General features: G+C 31.9%; 1 protein-coding gene across 1 annotated transcript; it reads right to left on the reverse strand.

Moving 5' to 3' along the window:
• Positions 1-1,876: 1,876 nt before the first annotated feature.
• Positions 1,877-21,411, reverse strand: LOC143253893 (transferrin 2-like). The gene is given in 10 exon segments (XM_076508445.1): positions 1,877-2,738; positions 2,740-3,020; positions 4,763-4,878; positions 5,508-5,647; positions 8,364-8,467; positions 9,093-9,327; positions 10,423-10,760; positions 11,216-11,470; positions 17,818-18,084; positions 21,266-21,411. Coding segments are annotated over 10 exon segments (2,325 nt in total). The 5' UTR covers positions 21,330-21,411; the 3' UTR covers positions 1,877-2,213.
• Between the last annotated feature and the right edge of the window lie 794 nt (positions 21,412-22,205).

The raw sequence follows: 22,205 nt of genomic DNA on the forward strand, positions 1-22,205 counted from the left end.
ACTCTTAATAAGTGACAGAAAGTAGCCTCCAAATTTTACTCTCCCTAAGTGACACGAAGTAGCAACCAAACATTACTCTCAATAAGTGACAGAAAGTAGCCTCCAAACTTTACTCTCCCTAAGTGACATGAAGCAGCAACCAAACATTACTCTCAATAAGTGACAGAAAGTAGCCTCTAAACTTTGCTCTCCCTAAGTGACACGAAGCAGCAACCAAACATTACTCTCAATAAGTGACAGAAAGTAGCCTCCAAACTTTACTCTCCCTAAGTGACATGAAGCAGTAACCAAACTTTACTCTCCCTAAATGACGAAGTAGCCTCCAAACATTACTCTCCATAAGTGAAACAAAGTAACAACCAAACTTTACTTTCCATAAGTGACATGAAGTAGCCTCCCAACTTTACTCTCTATAAGTGACATGAAGTAGCCTCCAAATTTTCTCTCCATAAGTGACACAAAGTAGCAATCAAACTTTACTTTCCATAAGTGACATGAAGTTGCCTCCAAACATTACTCACCATAAATGACACGAAGAAGCCTCCAAACATCACTCCCCATAAGTGACACAAAGTAGCCTCCCAAATTTACTCTCTATAAGTGACATGAAACAACCTCCAAACTTTACTCTCCATAAGTGACATGAAGTGGCCTCCAAATTTTACTCTCCATAAGTGACATGAAGTAGCCTTCAAACTTTACTCTCCATAAGTGACATGAAGTGGCCTCCAAACATTACTCCCCATAAGTGACATGAAACAACCTCCAAACTTTACTCTCCATAAAAGACATGAAGTAGCCTCCAAATTTTACTCTCCATAAGTGACACATAATTGCCACAAGCCATAATAATAAAAGCAGTAAATACACTTTTAAAATGGTAGTTGTACATAAACAGATAAAGGTTAAAGTTAAATAAGATAGAATATCTCTCACAAGTTGTGAGAATACCAGTCCTATAAAGAATGTCTTCACAAGACAGCAACTGTAACCATTCTGCACACATACTCAGTGATTCTTACAAAACTATATTAATAACACTTAATTGGAATTATAATGGTATATACAATGACTTCAAATTAATTTAACAATAATATTTTTTGAAGAATCAGTTTTTCACAAACAACAAATCTTAATCCATTCCCTACAAGTTTGGATAGTAAGTATAGAGAAATGCGTATCGTGTAACATGCAGTTACGTGTTCACTATTTGGCTTGCATCTATCGAGACCTATATACTGGACTTTCTACTAGTGACACAGATAGTGACAACTTAATAGATTATAGTATAATAGTAATAATAACTGTTGAAAAATACTTTTGCTTGTGTGCTTTTTTCCTTTGCATAGATAGCACCAAGAATACTGGTGGTTGAATGATACCCAAAACGTCATCTAGTTAAAACAATATTTTACATTAAGGACCAATATCCATCCTTTAATATTTGGATAATGACCATTCTACTTTCTTAACAGTCTTTGGATAATAACCAATGTCCATCCTATTGTCTTAACAGTCTTACAATAATAGCAGCTTTGTAAGATATGTTTTTTCAGGAAAGCATTTATCTTGATACACATTATGCAGATATTTAGATCACAAAAAATCAAATAACAACCTTGCAGGAAGTAAATGCAAACTTCTTCAGTTTATGACCTCAAATTAATGCAAACAAGAATTCATGAAGTAGCTGTGTTTTAATGAAAAATAGAATGTCATTAAGAAAGAAACTGCAGCCATTAAGTAGAAAACTGTACACATGACAAAGGTTCCAGGAACAACTCAACACACAATAGATTCAAACTTTCACTAAATCTTAAATGACTTATTTCAAACTAAAATGTCTGTTTGAACTAAGAAAACAACAACAACAACAAAAAACTACATGTATTAAAATACAACACTAAATACTCTCTACACATTTTGGAATGTACAGTGGAGTTACACAAATAATGCAGCTTACAGCCAATAGTCTTGAGTACAAGAAAACTCGATTATTTACCAAGTTAATTTGTAGACACACATTAAGAGGTCCTTTGTCTAAAACACTTGAAAGTATTTGGATTATATAAAACCATACAATGTAAACTAAATTTATAAAACCATTGTGTGAAGGAATTCCATTTATATTCAGCATTTATTTTTAGCTTACTAAACACAGAGAGATAAGATGGAACAACAGCACACAACATCCACAGTTGGCCTCATAAAGTTTAGGTGCAAAAGAGAAGAGAAAGTATTGCAAGAAAATACATCCAGAGATTTGATACAGTAGAACTACTTCCTGCCGTACAGTCTACAATCTTCATGGACTGCACAAAGTCATTTCCAAGGTAAAGATCAATATCCCTCTGATCTATCGGGATCTCTTTCAACTGTTGTGTAGCATCTTGAAAAATCAGATCACTGTGGCCCAACTCTGAAACAAACATTTTGAAGGTAAACTCTTCACTGTATTTGGAACCATAGAACTGCTGACCGTACAGGAACAACCGTACGTAAGCTTCGATAATGTCCTCTGGTTTGTCAGCACTCGTAACAATGGCGTTTGCCGACACCTTGCCGAGATTGCATTCCTCATATTCGTCGTAGCCAGCACGGGAGCCATCGCGACATAAAAGTTCAAAGTCATCTGGCATGACATTACGGGACCACCACTGGGGATTTCTGCCTGCAGTGTTTTCCACAATAGTTGTGTGTTTCACAAAGGCCACTTCTCCTCCACCTTCCACAAGACACCCGGAATGCTCCCGTGTGACCGTAAAATGGCTCTAAGGAGTCTCGACTGCAAAAGCCAAAGCTTGATCCATGGCACAGATCACATAGATTGTCGTAGCTCCAAAACCCACCAGTGTACTCTCGAGAAAGGGCTCCAGGTACGCAACTTTTCTGAAAAAACTCAGCGGCCGCGTGGGCAGAATTGCAACCAAAGGATCTCATTCTTTCATTGGTTAGCAGAAAGCTTAATGGCACCACCCACCCTGCAGCCATTCCAATACCAGTGTGGCAAGATCTCTTACCTGTAAAAAAAATAAGTAACAAATGAAATAATGTACCATGAATATAGTCTACAACCTGAATAGATGAGATAAATTATATTGAATTACAATTTATTTACTTTTTTTACCATTAGCCTAAGTTTTCACAACCAACATCTGATAGGAAGAGATAAAATGTAGACATGATCAAAACTGTTTTGAAATAATGAAAGTCTGGGTTTTAAAACTTTTCATATTTGTATGCACAAAAGGGATACACAAGAAGAAAGAAAAAAAATTTTCGATGTAACAGAATCAAACTGAAAAACATTTGAAACTATAACCAAAATGAGAAGTTTCATTGTTATATACCAGGAATCAAATAATATAAGCTTCACTAAACTGTAGTAGTTTTTTTCATATACTCATTATGCTATTGTGCTGAATTAATATATATATGTGTCCACTTACAATTGTTAAATATGTTATACATTATTCCAATGAATTAAGTTAAACAAAATGAAACTGTTTAATAAGAAATTTAACTAAGGTATACATCATTACACAAATCAAATATACCCAATAGCACAAAGTTTTTCTACTGATATTATTTGCACGAAAAATTAGATAAATATAGCTTTAAACTAAAAGTGTTTAAACACAATAAATTAACACCTGAGTGTAACAAATAAAGACTTTAGTTTCTATAAAGCATGCACAAGGAAGTTATTATTACATTTACATCAACAAATGAAAACAAAATAGCTGAAGATTAACCATCCTATTGAACACATAACAAAGATATGGAGGTAAAATATTTCTGATAGATAGCTCTTCACACAGAAATGTTGTTTTAATTGCATATCTGCCCAGAAAACTTGCACAACACTAATTTTAAGGTAACTTGAACTATCTTTTACTTTCTTCAATGAACATAATTTGAGATAAACCATTTCACTAGAATGTCTAGAAACACAAAGGTTTATTTACTTCAAAACTTTAGACTGACATACAGTCAGTTGTCAAGAGTTTGAAAGTATTAAAGTTTGGTTTAAGCTTGTTTTGAATTTTGTAAAAAGCTGCACAAGGGCTCTCTGCACTAGCTGTCCCTAATTTAGCACTAACAGATTTGAGGGAAGGCAACTGGTCAACACCACCAACCAACAACTATTGAGCTACTCTTTGGGATTGACTGTCATATTGTCTCATCATAATCCCCCCATGGCCATATGGGCAAACATGTTTGGTGATAGGAATGTAATCCCACGACTCTAATACTGAGAGTCAAAGATTCAGTTAGAGATGGTATTTTGTGTTTAACTTTAAAATGTGTATCAGTAATTATTCATTTTTGTCAAAATGTTTAATACAGACATATTTATTCATTTATATTCTATTACATTTTGTCTAATGACTCATTAGGATTATTCTTAATTTTCAATCTCCAGATCTAGTCCACTTTACGAGATATTATTGGGATTTTGGCCAAAAATCCTGATAACAGCAATTCAGCACATTCTAATCATTATGAGAAACTGCTCTGTGAAAATCTGTACTTTACTTAAACCAGATGCTCTGTTTAACAAGTTATCTGATAATTCTGATTTGTAAGTAGCTTTATTTACTCAGACATTACTGATTATTGTTAAAATTACTTGTTAATCATTACAGTCCTCAGAATTGTCAAAACTGACAGTTCTATTAAAATAGAAATTTTTTGGAAATGTTAGACCTAGAAAACATACAAAATCTCCTGTAAGAAAGACAAATAACAAATGATATACCTTTTAAGTACAAGAGGTCTGTTTCTTTATCAGGCTGCTGTGCCACTGCAACAACATAATAGTAAGTGTCATCTAAGTTGTACTGTTCTGCCACAATTGGAATTAGGTTGTACTTGCTGTATCAAATAAAAAAATAAATAAATGTCATTCTACTCCATGTGTTTCTATGGACCAATTCAATAGCCAGAAAGCTCACAATCCTAAAATCATATTAAATCCAACAAGAATGAATCTTCCCTACACTCAGATAGTCCATCAAGGAAATTTAACACCTATATAAACTCTATCAGTAGTTTCTCTCACACTAACAACTCTACTTTCCTATATAATTACTGTAACCTTGTCAAACTATTGCGGTTAGTTTCCTGCTCATTTAGTTTTGTAGACATGATGGTTAAGCTTTAAAAAATTCAATATTCATAAAATCTTGTTCAATAAACTTCAAACAGAAATTTAAAAAAAAAATCGTGAATTGTAATTATTTAATTTTATAGTAGAAAAGTATCTTTTATTGCATTTTTGTTTTTTAAAAATAAAAAAAAATATATTTTTCTCAAGTCCATCACAGCATCTTTATCCATAGCATGGCTCTATTCCACAGGGAATCTTATAATAACAATACTAGAGAATAACATTTAACAATGAGTAAATATTTCAAAATTAACACTACAAATGAGTTCATGTTTAAAAAAAAGATGATTTAAGATTTATTCATTTCAAAATCAGTTTAAAATATGCTACATACTGTCCAGCTGTATATATATCTCCTGCATCAAGCACAGTTAAATCAGCATAGCCCTGGTTGATCATAGACATGCAACTGATGTGGCTGTGTGCTTTCACACATGTCAGGTCAGGTTTTAACATCTGTGCTCGAAAAGCTGTCTAAGAATAGAAAGAAAATAAGAAAGAGGAAATATGTTTTTAAAACAAAATAAGCAAACATACATATCTCATAGTAAGAATAATTACTTTTGAAAATAAATAAATAATGAGCCAAGACTTCAGCTTGAAAAGATTCCCTAAATACATTGAGCCTAACTTTAGGGTTAACACTAATCCATCACTAATATTCAACGATACTAGTTGCATTACAAAAGAAAGGTTAAAAAAAGTTAAATATTGCTGTATTTCAATAACGTTTTATTCATTTTCCATTACTTAAAGTTTCACACAATGCAAAAAGCTAACTACATTTAAGAATCAGTAATGTATGGACAACATCACTTGATTAGAAAAAAAGGACAACAAAAGAATACATGCATGGACCAATCTACAGGGTGGCCCATAAGTCCCTACCCATCCATATGTTATGTTATGTTCAATTGTGCATGTATTACAATTTTTTTTTTTCAGAGAAATATGGCCAATGTAAGCCCATTTACACTTGAGGAGCATATTGTGACAAGTACGTGGGTAAATAAGTGCAAGAATACTGGTGACACCCTGGATACAATAAGATGTATGGATGAGTAGGGACTTACAGGCCACCCTGAAGGTGTGATTGTTTGGGAAGTTTGTATTTTAGTTTTATTCCAATGGTACATCCCAGCCCAAACATCTATTTCTAACTTAGATTTAACCATCAAATAAGTGCAAGAATACTGGTGACACCCTGGATACAATAAGATATATGGATGAGTAGGGACTTACAGGCCACCCTGAAGGTGTGATTGTTTGGGAAGTTTGTATTTTAGTTTTATTCCAATGGTACATCCCAGCCCAAACATCTATTTCTAACTTAGATTTAACCATCAAAAGTCTCTCTAATGCAACAGGTAATGATTTGGCTAAGAAAAAAACTTTCAATAAAAAACAATATGCATTTAATTGAAAACATATGTATAAAGTTGTAATGTTGCCTAACTAAGGTCAGCAATAAGTAACTAAAAAAACTGTCTCCAACTTCTCTGATATAACATTTAAAACAGGACCAATGTTAAGAGAAAATATAAATGAAAAGAAGTGCCTTTGACCATCATGTGATCATAAAACCTAACACTAGAACAATCTCACCAGGATACAAGCAAAACACAAGCTACTCTCTGTGCACTCATGAACTTTATACAGAGACCACACAGAAGCTCTTATTTGTCCAAACTTGGTCACAAATAAAGAAAGCAATATAATGATTTAATTTCTTTATAGTACAGAAAACTTGCTTTAACTCTACAAACACCTATAATCTTACGCTTGAATCTTGAATGTTTATAGAATTTTAAAAAAATCATATGACCCTGTTTGAGTTTTAGATCATCTTCAACTATCTTCATGATGTCTTAATGAATGGTGGTCAGTTACATTTTCAGGAACAACTAAAACCCAAGGTGTAAAAAAACAAAAACCACCTCAATCCAGGGATATATTATATAAAAGCAGAAAAAAAATCTGAACTCTGTAAGATCCAAAAGCTATTATTAACCTACCACACACAGACACATACCTAACCATGAACTGCTAATCTAATATTCTGCCAAGCACACTACAAATTACTGCACCATTTTAATTAGAGGTTCACAATTTTCAGTGGAAAGGTTTAAGGAAAATTATTTAAAAAATAAGAAGCAAAAAAGAGACAAGATTCCTTATTTTTATTCATCATGTCTGCTACTGAAGGATCAAATATTAAAATAAAAAAATTAATTCACCTCCAGACCCAAACATACATTATCTGTCAGTCAATCACAATGCAGTAAACATCTTTCCTTGGTATTAGATCAAACCACAAAATAAAGATATTGAGAAAGTTTAATGAAAGTCCAATGAAAATGTGTAAAACTGATATTTAGCTATTAAAAACTTGTAAGAGATACAGGGTGGTCCAAAATTATTTTTCCTATTTCAAAATTTAATAACTAAATTATACTAAAGAAATAAAACCATGCAGTTTTCAGCATCTTGTAGCCCAACTCATACAGTTTTTATCATATTGTTGTTTTTTCACTGCAGTTTGTAACGTTACACTGTTAAATGTTAATCATGTAAGAAAAGGGTCAGGGTGGACCAATTCTGTTGTCTCTGACTTCACTTAACATCACACTATTAGTCTCTTTTCTCTTTGGGAATATATTAAGGGTATTGTATATCACACTCCTATAGTACACATCAGAGACTAAAAGACCAGGATAACAAATTCCATCATCACTATAACTGAGGAAATACGGACTGCATTTGAATATTTATTAGAAGTAGTGTGAGTGACTAATGTTACACATCAAGGAGTCCTACTAACATGTCATTAAAATAGTTTGAGTTGGGTTACAACAATTTGAAAACTGTATGGTTTGATTTCTTTAGTTATATAATTATTACATTTTAAAATAGAAAATATAATTTTGGACCATTCTGTATAATGTAGTTGAAAAGCTTGTCAACTGCAGTAACAGTTGAGAATTCTTGGGGTCCTGGAGATAGATGGTTTATGCCTTCCCTACCATCACTTCACAGATGTCACATTAAATATTCATTTTGTTTAGAAAATAAAACAGGACCTGAACAATACATATTAAAGGTAATTTGGTGATGAAGTCCAGTAAAAAATTTCTTAGCATTGTGAGGGATGTTTATCACACTAAATATACAATCACTTAAGGAAATCTACCTTCATCTTGTGGCATTTCTCCATCTCCTTATCAGACACAACACATAATTTAGCTGCTGGAACTGGACATTTCCTTAAAGAAGCAATATACTTTTCATGGTCAGCTGTTTCAAACAGAAAAATCACTCAGTTTTACTAATATCATACAAGATCACACAAACACAGTTGTCCAATAACTGCATGGAAATAAGAAAACAAATAAACATAATACACTCCTACATTTCCAGAAACTCTAATTCAGTTTTCCATTTACAAACGAAATTTTTTATTGTATATTAATGACAAAATGTTTTGTTCTTATGGATAAGACTCTGAGGAAATAATCATGATAAAATCATTTGATACACAACTGATGTAGAACATTAAAGTCAAACAAAGAAAAACAACTCAAAACTACTTCAAATTGACATTCACATTTTCAAATTTTCATTTGTTTCTGTAAAAGTTTCTTTTGTAGCTTTAACATGAGCATTTTCCTCTTTGCAAGTAGAATTTGATACTTAGAGAAAACATATTTAATCTCAAACGTTAAGTTTTGGGAAACTCTCCTCTTTAGCTAGTAACATTTTCAAATAAATTTTCTGAAGTACTTGATATATATAGATTTACCTTTTTTCTCGTTTTTCTGTTACTAAAATTTTAGAAATACTTGGTACCTTTAGATAAGTATAACAGAGAAAGAATTAGGGTAAATCTTATTGCTTTTTATACTTTTAGTTTTGCTCTTACCTAAATATCCAGTAAAAGTTTGTCTGTTTCCTTCCACTGGAGCCAAGTCACTTGTTTCATCTTGAAACATCAAGTTTCCTACGTAATCATATATCTTACTTCTTCCAAACAAATGAAAGGTTTCATCCTTAAACTCACTGATTGGACCAAATGTATCACTTCCCATAATGGAGGGGACAGTTGCATTGGTAACACTATATCTGTTTTGATTCCCAGAGAACATACTGGCCGCTTTCTGAAATGGTAAATTAACATAAAAAAAAGAAAAAAATGTTTTTAGAAACACAAAACAAAATATATCACCTATTTATCAATTCTTATTTTTAGCTTAAAAATATTGTGGAAGAAAACAGAAAAGTTATTACTGGAAAAATTATAAGTCTAGACTCTCTCCTATATTCAGATTGTAACGTGAGAAAAAAATACATTACATTTTTATGGGCATGACTGAAAGTTCTCTAATTGTTGTGTTTACCTTTAATATTTTTCATCACAGTTTTTGATTTGATTTTTCAACTTGCAAAAATATAAAAGTTTTTTAATTTAATATTCTGAACTTTTTAAAAATTAATTTGTTTGTTTTTAAATGAGTTTTAAAACACTAATTTTGAATTTTCTTATAAAGTTGTATTCATTAAACTTTCATCCAAGTATCTAAACATCCAAAGAAATTCCTTGAAAAATAATTTAATATCTAATCAATTATATACTTTAAGGTATTTTTCATAGCTTATGATAGTGTCTGAAGTCGTACTTAAAAATTTGTGTCAATGTCTAAAACAATACACTGGCATTTGATTAAACTTCCATGCCATTATCTAAATATCCAAAGAAATTCCTTGAAAAAAAATTTAATAGCTTTCAAAATATACACTTTAAAGTATTTTTATAGTTTATGATAGCATCTGAAGTCACCGAAAAATTTGTGTCAGTGTCTTGTATAATATGCTGACATCTGTTAAAACTTTCATGCTATAATCTAAACATCCAAAGCAATTCCTGGAGAAAAAAAAATTAATATCTAACTAAATATATATTTTAAAATATTTTTATAGTTTACGACAGTGTCTGAAATGATACTTAAAATATGTGTCAGTGTCTTGTATAATACACTGACAACTCTCTACAGTTTTTGGCAGTGTTTCAAACTATACTTTGACACCTCTTTATTTTTGTAGTAGTATCTCAAGTCATACTTTGTGTATTTAAAGTATGTGTCATTGTATTAAGCCACACTTTGATGTATCTTTAAGTAATTTTAATGCCCCTGTCTAAAGCCACTAGCCAATTTTTTTAAGGGGCTAGCTAATACTTATTTTTACAGCATTACCATCAAAAACTGCTGATACATTTCCCGTGTTTGAGGAAGAGCAGCAGAACTAGTCACAACAGCATGAGAGGTTATAAAACCCCAGTTACAAAATCTGTAGTCTCTGATGGATCTAGTCCCACCATTAGGACAAAGTAAACGGAACTGAGAAGTTGAGAGTTGCTGGTACTGTGGTTTGGCTAGTTCTTCTTCTATCGTTGTATGCTTCAGGAAAGTAACATCTCCGTTGTTAAGAAAACAAGAAAAAGCTCCTCCAAACTCAACATACGGGTCACTTCCAGAACAACGATCCCCCTTTTGCGTAGCACACAAGTTGCACATCTTCTGTGGGTTGTCACCTAGTAATAATTATTAGTTGTATACTTTAAGTAAAATGAATGAAACAAATTACAAAATGCATACCTATCTAAAAGATGCCTAAACTTAACATAACTATCCACTGAAAATACAACTATAAAAATACTGTAATCTAGTATCGAAAAGACACAAGTCAGTGAAAAATCAAAATTTATTAAACACAATATAAAACAAAAACAACAGAAAATTATTTTATACACTGTTAAAAATACAGACACTAATGAAAAAAATATATACATTTTCAATATCTAGCAGATATATAGTTTTATTCAAACAAGAAATTACTACTTACATCCAAAACCTTTTCAAAATAATTCTTAAACCTGGTAATAATAATAATATTAAAAATTTACAAAAAAAAGTTAAAAGAGATTCTTACCGACAGAATGTTATTTGTCTTACCAATTATACTATAGATTCCTCTAAGTTTTCTTACCAGTTGGATTGTACTTGTCAATAAGAGAGTTCGGTGCACAGCTGTCGTTAAAAAATTCAGCAGCAGTTTTTATTATGTTGTTACAATCAGTGATTGCTAGAACTTCTGTTTCAATTAGCGTTGCCATGGGAATGATCCAACCGGCCATCTGCCCAACACCAGTAAAGCATGCTTTCTTGTCTCGCAAGTCTTCCAAACTTTTAATCATGGAATGTGCATGAATAACCGCAACAGCATAGAATCCAGATTTTTTTTCTGTCATATAAATTAGAAACATATTTTGATAAACAGGTTAAAATAAATGGTAATATGTCAAGAATTTCAGAAAAAACAAAAAACTGGAATGCTTTTGAATAATTGATTGTTTCTATTCAGAAGAATAAAAACATAGCATTTTTCTGTCTCAAGAAAAAAAGTGATATTTGAAAGTCCTTAAGTTTAGAATCTTCCTTTACAATATACTGCAATTTTTTGGTAGGTAGGTATTTTATGTTTATTTGTACAAAGCTACTATGCTATCTGTGCCAAACACTACAATGGTATATAGAAATGAAGGTAAAAATATGTAAACTTAAAACCTGCCAGAAAGACTGACACATTAAGTTCAAACTTGTTGTCAGTCACTTGAAGTTGGCCTTTTCAGTCCTGGGTTCAGGTCAAAATAAAGTTAAAATGTGTAAAATAAATCATGTTAAAACAGTGTATAGTCCAATAAAAACCTTAAATTAAGGTAAAAAGACCAATGGCTCTTAAAAATGTAAAAACATGAGTGAGGTAGCCAGTATTACCTATGACATTGGCTAATGTCAAGGGCAAACCTACCTTAAAAATATGTTTAAAATGGCGTCATCGTTCTTGGTTGTAACGACGGCATGATAATAAAACGCTCGATTGTGACCACACATTGGTGCATCAGTACCAGATAAAAGGAAGTGGTGAGTTAAAAAACTGTGACCAATGCATAGCCCAGCCAAAAAAAAAAACTTCTTCCCTTCGACCTTTACAGAAACAAGATGGCCAAAGAGCTGAAGAAGGCTTGATTTGAAAAAGCCTATTATTTCGTTGCTCACTCCAGGTTGACTGCCAACTGGTGTATAGTCAGGTTTTGATAACTGGACCATAGTCCATGTATGGAACAGGGACAGTGGTAATAAAGCCAGAGCAGATGGACTTTGCTGCTCTGTCAGCTAGCTCATTCCCACAAATATCAACATGACCTGGTATCCAAAAAAACTGGACAGAGATAGACGGGCCTGTTTGTTTTGGATATTGATTAGAATAAGATGGTAACTAACATGGAATGATGTCAAGGCCAATAGACAGCTGAGTGAATCAGTATAGATTGTACAATTTGTATATTGCACAGTTTCAATATGATTCATGGCAAGAGAAACAGCATACAATTCTGTAGTGAACACAGAAACTGTGGTGGGGATTCTGTGTGCTACAACCGAACTGTAACAAACTATGGCAGAACCTACAAAGTCACCTGATTTTGAACCATCTGTATATATTGGAATGGATGGATCATTTGAAATATGTTCAGCAAATAAAGAACGATATTTCCAATTGGGAGTACTGGCCTTCCTCAGCTGACTCAAAGATAGGTCACAGCTGGGGATAGTAATTAGCCATGGTGTAAGAGGCCAAACTGTTGATAGTGCTATGCTATTCAAAGATATATCCAATTTTTCTGATTGTGCCCGAATACGAAGGCTAAAAGAAACAATGGCAGATTTTCTATTAAAGAAAAGTGTGGCCCACTGAGGATGGAAAACACAACCATAAGTAGGATGCTGTGGTAAAGAGCAAAGTTTGGAAGTATACATAAGAAACAGTTGCAAATGGCAAATATACAGAGGGGGTTCATGAGACTCCACAAACAAACTTTGGACTGGAGAAGTAAGAAAGGCCCCAGTGCAAAGTCGAAGTCCCTGATGGTGGATAAGATCCAGTATTTTCAATGCTGAGGTTCTGGCATAACCATAAACCAATAGTCAAGTTTGGATCAAATAAGGGCACAATAAATTTTAAGCATGGAGTATCGATCTGCTCCCCAGGAGGTGGAAGAAAGGACATGGAGGATGTTCAGTGCTCTTTTTTCATTTGACACAAAGTTGCTTGATATGGGAAATAAAGTTTAATTTACAGTCAAATATAAGACCTAATAACTTTGTCTCAGGGACAACAGAAAGTACAGCATCATCAATACAAAGTTCTGGATCTGGATGAATACTCCGTTGGCAGCAGAAATGTACACAAACAGTTTTAGGGAGAGAAAGTTGAAAACCATTTGTTGTGGTCCACTTAAGTATGTTATTGATTGCATACTTGATGACTGACATGAAATGTGAAAGTCAACAATGAAAATACTATTTGCAACTGTAGGGGGTAGCTGTTCACTGATGGCATTAGTCTTTATAATGAAAAGTGTGACACTCATAACACAGCCCTCAGGGACTCCAAATTCCTGTGGGAATAAACGAGAAAGTGTTGAGCCCACACAGACCTGGAAGTGGCAGTTCATTAAAAAATGCTTAATAAAAAGTGGTAAATTGCCACGTAATCCGTATGAGTGAAAGTCTCACAAGATGCCATATCTCCATGTTGTGTCATAAGCTTTCTCTAAATAAAAAAAAATAAAAAAAATAAACCTCAAGACTGCCCATCTACAGGAATTGAAGGCCAAAGTGGTATGTTGGAGCTGGACCCCTCAACCACCAGGATCCTCTCCTCCCATTCACGTCACCACGTGCAGCAAACATGCAGGTGGATGTTTAGATCTCAGAAGAGGTAAACTGAAACTACAGAACCTTCTCTGGGAAGTCCCCTCACCACTACAGGAATCCACATCAAGGGGAAGCTTTTAGGTCTTGTGCAATGAACATGCTCTGTCCTGGGTTAACTTTTACTTTGGCCTTCTACCTAGCACATCTTCATCAATGTTACCATCTCAAATTCCTATCAAATTGTCTTTCAAGTTGTTGTAGACTTCTTATCATAAGTTAATGAGCTGTTCACATTCCTTTCTTCAGATTTGTAGCTTTGGTTGTTGCATTCTCGCAACCAAAACCTAATTCTGGAGTAAATAATCCAGTTAACTATATGTCAGAGTAACATCTATGCACTTAGACTTGAATATGTTTCCTTCCTTTTAATTTAGTCTCTAACATAGGTTTTTATGACAAAAATCATTGCAGTAAAAACAACCTTGTGTTATACAATGTTAGGTATATTACTGTAATATTAATTTACAATTCATTTTTGTTTCTAAATACAATCATTTCACTGGAAAACATAACATTTCAAAAACACTGAAAATGCCACATGAGCAGAGCAGAGATTAATAAAAACTCAAACACAGCAAAGTGTTAACAAATGTTGCACAACAAAATATTAATAAAAAAGACATAAATCTATGGTGGACATTCTCGACATGATTTAGTGGTGGTCAACACACTCCTTGTGACAATGACGGTTGGAATCACAGACAAAACATGCAACAAATGTCCACCAGGGATCCATGTCCTTTTTAATTCATATATTATTGTGTAATATGTTTTAATGTAGAGTTGTATTATAGTTTTTGTTAGACATTTAACATTCATCAGAATTAAGAAGTTAAATTTTTTATTATTTTAATTTTTTAAAGTAAAGAATCCACAAAATACACATGTACACAAACAATTCTTACAGTTCCACCAAATACAGCACAAAAAATTAAATTAACAATAATCATGGAACATTCAAATACACATGAATAAAGACATTGCAGATGATTTTAACCCTCTAGATGCCATTATCTGAACTAAATTAACAACATAGGTATAAATTGCTTATCAGTGCTTATGCAATTGTACAAGGAATATCCCATCAAAGTAAAGAGAGAAAGCACATCAAATCTACAAGAAAACACATCAATACTTGGACATAGGAAAGACAATGAGAAAAAGTTAAATGTGAATAATTAGTAAACCAACAGACACAAGTATAAAACATCAAGAATGAACCCAAAGTTATGTAAATCATGCATGACTACCATTAACAGTGAAAAACCAAGAACACACATGGTTACCTACACAAACATCTCTCTCCATCTTGCAAATCTTCAAATTTCTGAAACACTAAAGGATGAGCTACCATTCTACTTTATAGCAATGTTTATGGTCTTGTAATAAACTTCTATGTTACTTTAGGGTAGCTGATTTACCACTCCTTTTCTCATATGTTTTTAAATTTTGTGCAAAGTTACACGGGGCTATTTGTGCTAGGTGTCCCGTAATTAGCAGTGTAAGACTAGAGGGAAGGCAGCTAGTAATCACTACCCACTGCGAACTCTTGGGCTACTCTTTTACCAATGAAACATGGGACTGATCATCACATTATAATACCACCATGGCTGAAAGGACGAGCATGCTTGATGTGACAAGGATTCGAACCCGCAACCCTTAGATTAGGAGTCAAGTGCCCTAACCACCTGGCCATATCAGGCCTTGAATTCTCTGTAATTTTTATATGGATATGGTTTTATTTTTCTGCAATTTGTTATTAAATTTAATATAATTATTCTTGTAACTTGTGATTCTCTGCATTGTTTCATTTTCTCATGTTTAGTATACAGGTTCTTTAGGAAATACATCTCACTTAAAACACTAAACATATACTGACCAGACAGATTCAGCTGCACCAGACCAAGTAAAGCAAGTACAAGTAACATTATCGGTAACACTGACAACAAAAAATGTACAAGAAACTATTATATTGATATATCTCATTTTGCCTCAGAACAATAAAATTAATTGTAAGGCATTTCTACATGTCAAACCATGACATTAACAAGCAAGCCAGCAAAAAAAAAAAAAAACTGGTACCAAGTTGTGTCATGCACTTGCTTTCCCTTCTAGTCAGCACTTCAAGAAAAAGAAAAAAAGTGGACTAAGGTGCTGCCAGAAAAGTTTTCCCTTTCACCAACAACTCGAGAAGACCTAAAAATATCTCTGATAAAAGTTTACTAATAGAAAAATATCTGTGAACAACTTCTACCACAATTATGTACTGTCTTTTTGGGTATTTTTTTAAACTTGCCTTATTACTTTATATTTCATTTGAATTACAATGTTGTGGTATAATAAATGTGTTTTATGGAACAAAATGAAAAAAGTTTAGTTGCATCGTTTGACACAAAATTATATTGAGTTTCATTGCATCAACAACACTGTTGTTTCCTAGGTCGTGTTTACCTTCTGCCTTATCAACAAATCCTCCCAAAATAAGAAATATACAGAACATAAAATGGATTTTAAACTTAAAATTAAAAACAAGATTGACATTTAAAATGCACAATAAAACTTTTATTTAGCTGATGGACAAAATTAACACGACTCCACATATATCCATAGCTTTATACTACCATTACCACGAGTAAATGAAAAGCAGGTAAATAAGGGTGGTATGAGTATCATATGTTCAAAATTGTGCATTATTGCCACGTAACCCTATTTAATTAAATAATTATTTACTTTATGACACAAAACTTGTATTGATTTTTTAATATTTAACCCATTTTGACTAATACATTCCTTTAAGATTATTGTTTTGTGGCACTGTATTGAATATCTATTTCAACAATGTATTCAACAAGAAACATTTTTAGTGATGTACATAACTTTTATCTAAATTAATACGATATTTCAAATTACATTTAATTTGTCCAGTATATTTTTGTTCCATTCACACCTTATTTGTTACATACCTTTCATTCAATAAAGGGTCTTGTTTTTTAAATCTTTAATACATGAAGGTACTGTTTTAATTTTGTTAAATGGTTTAAAAATACAAATAAAATTATATTTTCTGAATAGACTTTCAAGTTGACTAATTATACCTTTCGTATACAGTAATATTACTGTATTGTTAATATCATTGGCACTGTTTCATCCAGTATTTGCTTGATTGAAATTTACTATATCAACATTATAACCTCTGTCATTATCAAGGCCTTTTACATAATTTAATTCATTTCTAAATTACTGGAAACAGAACAACTTTTAAATTCTATCTCTACACAAGTATGAAAACCTGTTAATTTCTAAGAAAATGAATGACATATCTTAAGCCATATCTTCTGGTTAACAAATCAAAAAATGTTGGATGGCTTATAATGAAACTGCATAATTGCTTTCAGATAAAAACAAATTTACAACTTACAATCTTATCAAAATATCATGAGAAAGTTTTGAACAAGAGTAGAAAGACAAAAATATGTTTCAGAAATTACAACAATGGTAAGCATGCTTATAATTGCTTTAAAAACAACATAATATAATGAAACATTTTCAAATTAATAAAAAATATTTCATATGACATATTTTATTTCCAAAACAACATAATATAAATAAAAGTTTAAGTTTCAAACTGTCTTATTCAGATTTTTTTTTTTTTGCAATACAATACAATAAACCCCACAACACTTGCTTTGAACCAGAAAATCAAAATTTGTCAAAGATATATATATTTTATCAATCATACTTTGTATACAATTTTAAAAAATTTAAAATTTTTTTTGGCTGTTTTAAAAAACATTTTTGTGAAGACTGAAATACCTGGGCCATATCGCTCACTCAAAATAGGAACAAGGCTGTGGTAACGACCAGCCACGTAAACCTCACCCGCATCTAATGTCATTAGGTTGGCACGACCTCCATCTATCATATTCATACACAGGTTTTTGTCTTCTCCTCTTTTACATTCAAGTTCTACGTCAAATTCATAACTGTTTCTAATAGCATTAGCAAAATCTTCACATTTTTGAAATTCCACATGGCTAATGGTGCACCAAGATATTGTTTCCCCCTCTACACTTCCACCAACTGAAAGATGAACAAAGGTTTTTATGATCTATAACTGAAAAATATTCAAGTATTTCTATTAACATAGTAAAGTCTTGTATATGTACATCATTATTTTACACAGTTGCAAAGATATCTAAGTAATAAACTTGAAAACACAAGACTGGTTGCCATTTACTTCTGAATCATTACATTAATGGGTTTGTCACGAACCAGTGTGGGACATCTTTGTTTAAAGAAACAAATACCCAATCTGATTTCTCTTTAAGCTGAACTAAAAGCTTTTGGATTTTTACTAGCTAAAATGACAGACAATAAACAAAACTTTCCTTAAAGTTTTGCATTGTATTTTAATTGCATTAGAACATTTAATTTACAACAATACAAATTATTAGTTAAAATAAACCAATAAAGTAAGCAAAACTAGTGTTTTATTTAAACTAATTTTTACCATCTCCCACATACTAACCAAGGAACAGTTTCACAATATTCGTACTGCCCCAGGCTAGAAACTAAAAGAGGCTAAAAAAGATATTTTTGGGGTGGCTCTATGGAAATGAGGTTTCTATTGGAAGAAAGGTGTGTTGTTACACACAAAAAAACATATACATCCATATTCTTAGATATTAAATCTTAACAATCTATTACCTACTGCTGCCATCTATTGACCAATAACCACACACACACACACACACTCAGTTTGACCACACTAGAAAAGTTTAGTTACATTTTTAAGTAGGGAGAAATAAAAAAAATACATTTTAAGAATGTTTTATGGAAAGTATTAATGAAAATAAATATATATTTAGTAAACCATAATACATTCAACTTACTGTCAAGGTATAACTAATCAGATTAACCACTGTATTTGCTCCAGTTGGATTAAATTTTAAGTAAAGTGCATTAATAAGTTTAACACTGGTTAATAACAGAAGAATATGTAACTAGAAAATGAACCAGAAACAAGGTAGTTTGGTAGAAAACAATAGATTAAATTCCATACAACTTAAGTGAAATAATAAAAACCACTTCATCCACTTGTGCTAAGTTCCAGGAATTATGTGAAAATCAACAGTAAAATAAAAAGTAACAGAAACGCATGTTTTTGAACAGATGAAATACTGACAATTTTTGAAGGATTTATTAGTATTCCTAAAACACACATATAAAAAGTTGAAATTAATAAAATCATATATAAAAACAACAATGAAATAACCTTTCTGTCACTCAAACATAGAGTTTGCATTGGTATAAAGGCTAGGGTGAAAACAAGGAACAATTGCACACAAAATAATGAAACTGAGTCATTTAAGAAACTGACATCACACCCTACACATCTTAACAATTTGCCTTGTAACCTATACATTTAAGGAATTATTCAGTAGCTACAAGATACACATATTCTATATGTTTTAAAATTATTTTATTTATGGTGACTCAAGTTTTAAACCTAGAACTGTAAAAACAGCCTAATCTTCTTACAAACTTGAAATCCTCTAGAGCAAATATAACCCAAGTGATAAACAATATTTTTTATATGTTTGTTTCAGATGGTGATATCATCTATTGCATTGCCTTTGAACTTTGAAATAATGTTATAAAAAAAAAATTCACAATAATTTTAAGCCTCATTTGTAGCCTTCCTAACCTGCTCTAATTTTAGTCTTCCATTTTATCAATGATTTTTCATATTCTTGAAAACTATGTTTATCCTTGTATTTATATACATATATTAAACATTTAACTTTAAACACATAACATATAATACCTGGTTTCAACATATAAAGTAATAAAAAACACCATCTTTTTCAGAAAAACAATTCCAAAAAACCATCTACGATTTTCTCTTGTAATTTCCCAACTGATTTTCTTAAACAACCTTGTTAGTTCTCATAAATAAGCTTCTATAAAAATCTGAGATATTACATTTAATAATTTTATACTTGGAGTTAAAATAAACATACAACATTATAATTTTATGATGACCAATACAGAACAATTTCAACTATGTCAGTACAATAAGCAAGATCTACAACAGCATCTTCTATGGTAGGCTAAAATGTTGAGACAAACCAAATCTTCCAACATACTGACAGGCTCTTCAAAATCACAACTGCAAAATAATATACTTTCTTGAAAGTCTCTGATAAATAACAAAGTAAGCAAGGCTGAGCAATTACTTTACTTTCTAATAAATTAGTCAATGGCCCCATTAATTGATTATATTCAAAAAATCAATTAGAACATTTTCTTCAAGACATATTATGTACAAGAAAACAAATAAAAAAAAAGGTCAATAGTGGGTGATTTAGAAGCTTTATCATAACAAAGACAAAGTGAGCAAGTTTGGTGGCAATAGGTATTGAACCTGCAACCCTTGAATTAAGAGCACCCCTTCCTCCAAATCCCCAGAGCCAAAATCACTTGAAGTAAAAAAAAAATTAAGATTAAAATTGGGTAAAGCATAGACAGCCCATTATATAACATTATGCTTATTAAATATACTAGCATTATTTTAATTGCTTGAGTAGTTGGGATAATAAAAAATAGTAATATTTAGAAACTCCGATTTTGGTTAGATAATTATTTTCATTACAATCAATAAAACTGGTATTTTAATTAACTGACTTCTGAATTAACCCAAAATATAAGTATTCAGATATCCTAATTTCAATTAGTTGATTATTTTTGTGACAACAGATTTAGGCCAACCCCAGCTACAACTCCCCATTGCTTAACATATACTCTTCCTATTTTAAATTTAACTTAATTACTGGTCACTGGTCTCCTCAAAATACTATGAAGCTTTAGTTTGAGCATAAATGGGTATGCTTGATTAAACAGATACACCACGTTGGTTGATAGGTTGTAATTCACCATAAAAATTAAAATAACTTGCTTCTTTAAGTGTACATTAGAGTTCAAGTAAATAATGGAATAACCGTTGTACGTTTACATTTGAACTTTTACTTCTTACCAAGTAATTGTATGTACTAGTATCAGTATTGCCAGTAGTAATAATAACAGTAACAGGAATAAATTATTCTAAGTTTCTTATTATTTAACTGTAAGAACCCATGAGTGTAATCGAAAGTTTAATTTGTCAGCAACGAAGAATACACGATTTTACATGCCTAAAAGTAATACTTAAGGCAGCTAATAAAAACAATTATATATTAATATTTTTTTCTTTGAAACTCACCGTGTACATAAAAAATGAAGAAACGAAATATAAAACGGATTATTTGTTTTTCTATTTCAACCATCGTAGTTTTATGTCTAACCCCACCCAGGTTAAAATAATTTCAGAGTAACGAAATTATCTTAGCGCCATCTGAAATACAACAGTTTTTTGTCTTGTGCTTCTATGTATGATGTCTTAGTTTTTACTTTTTGTTTTGTTTTCCGAGTACAAATAATTTTCAGGACGTATTATTAAGAAGCTTCAATTTAAGTTTCTCTTTCATATTTATTTTTAAAATGTATATATTTTAGCTTTAATCATCCATAGAAATGTTTATTATTTGATGGATTTGTTTTAAAAGAATAATAATATCAATCTTGAGTACTAAATTCTAACTAAAAATGGCGCCGTAGAAAAGAAAAGTTGGTATAAGACAAGTATTCTTGTTGTTGTTTTTTTGTTGTTGTTGAAAAAAAACACATTTTCTGATCACTTAGGATCTTAAGAGAAAATGGGGAGGTCTTTATTAACTATAACGAATCTAAGGGATTTGTCTAAACAGTGCCTCAGAAGACAGCGATGGATAGTTACCACTCAGACAATTGTCATCACTAGACCTCAGACACCATCATGTGGAATAAACAGCTGTTGCCAGTGGAATTTGTGGAAAACAGCCTGTTAATAAAATGTGGAGTTTGGAAATATTATGAAATATAAATAGCAAAAAAGGCTGTCAGCACCTATTTAAATACAAAGCTAGACAATCACCTGTTATCACACCCACAAATGGTTTCTTACACACCACAGATGATAACTGGTTAGACAGCCATTGCCTCGTAGAGCAACAGTAGACTAATAGAGCTATATAAGACTAATGGAGCATTCACACTTTCTACAAGTAACATGGGGATGGATCTGGAAGTCATAAATCATGTTCTCCTCTGGAGTATTGGAAGCA

Source organism: Tachypleus tridentatus, chromosome 6 (assembly GCF_004210375.1).
Source record: "Tachypleus tridentatus isolate NWPU-2018 chromosome 6, ASM421037v1, whole genome shotgun sequence".
Lineage (NCBI taxonomy): Eukaryota > Metazoa > Arthropoda > Merostomata > Xiphosura > Limulidae > Tachypleus > Tachypleus tridentatus.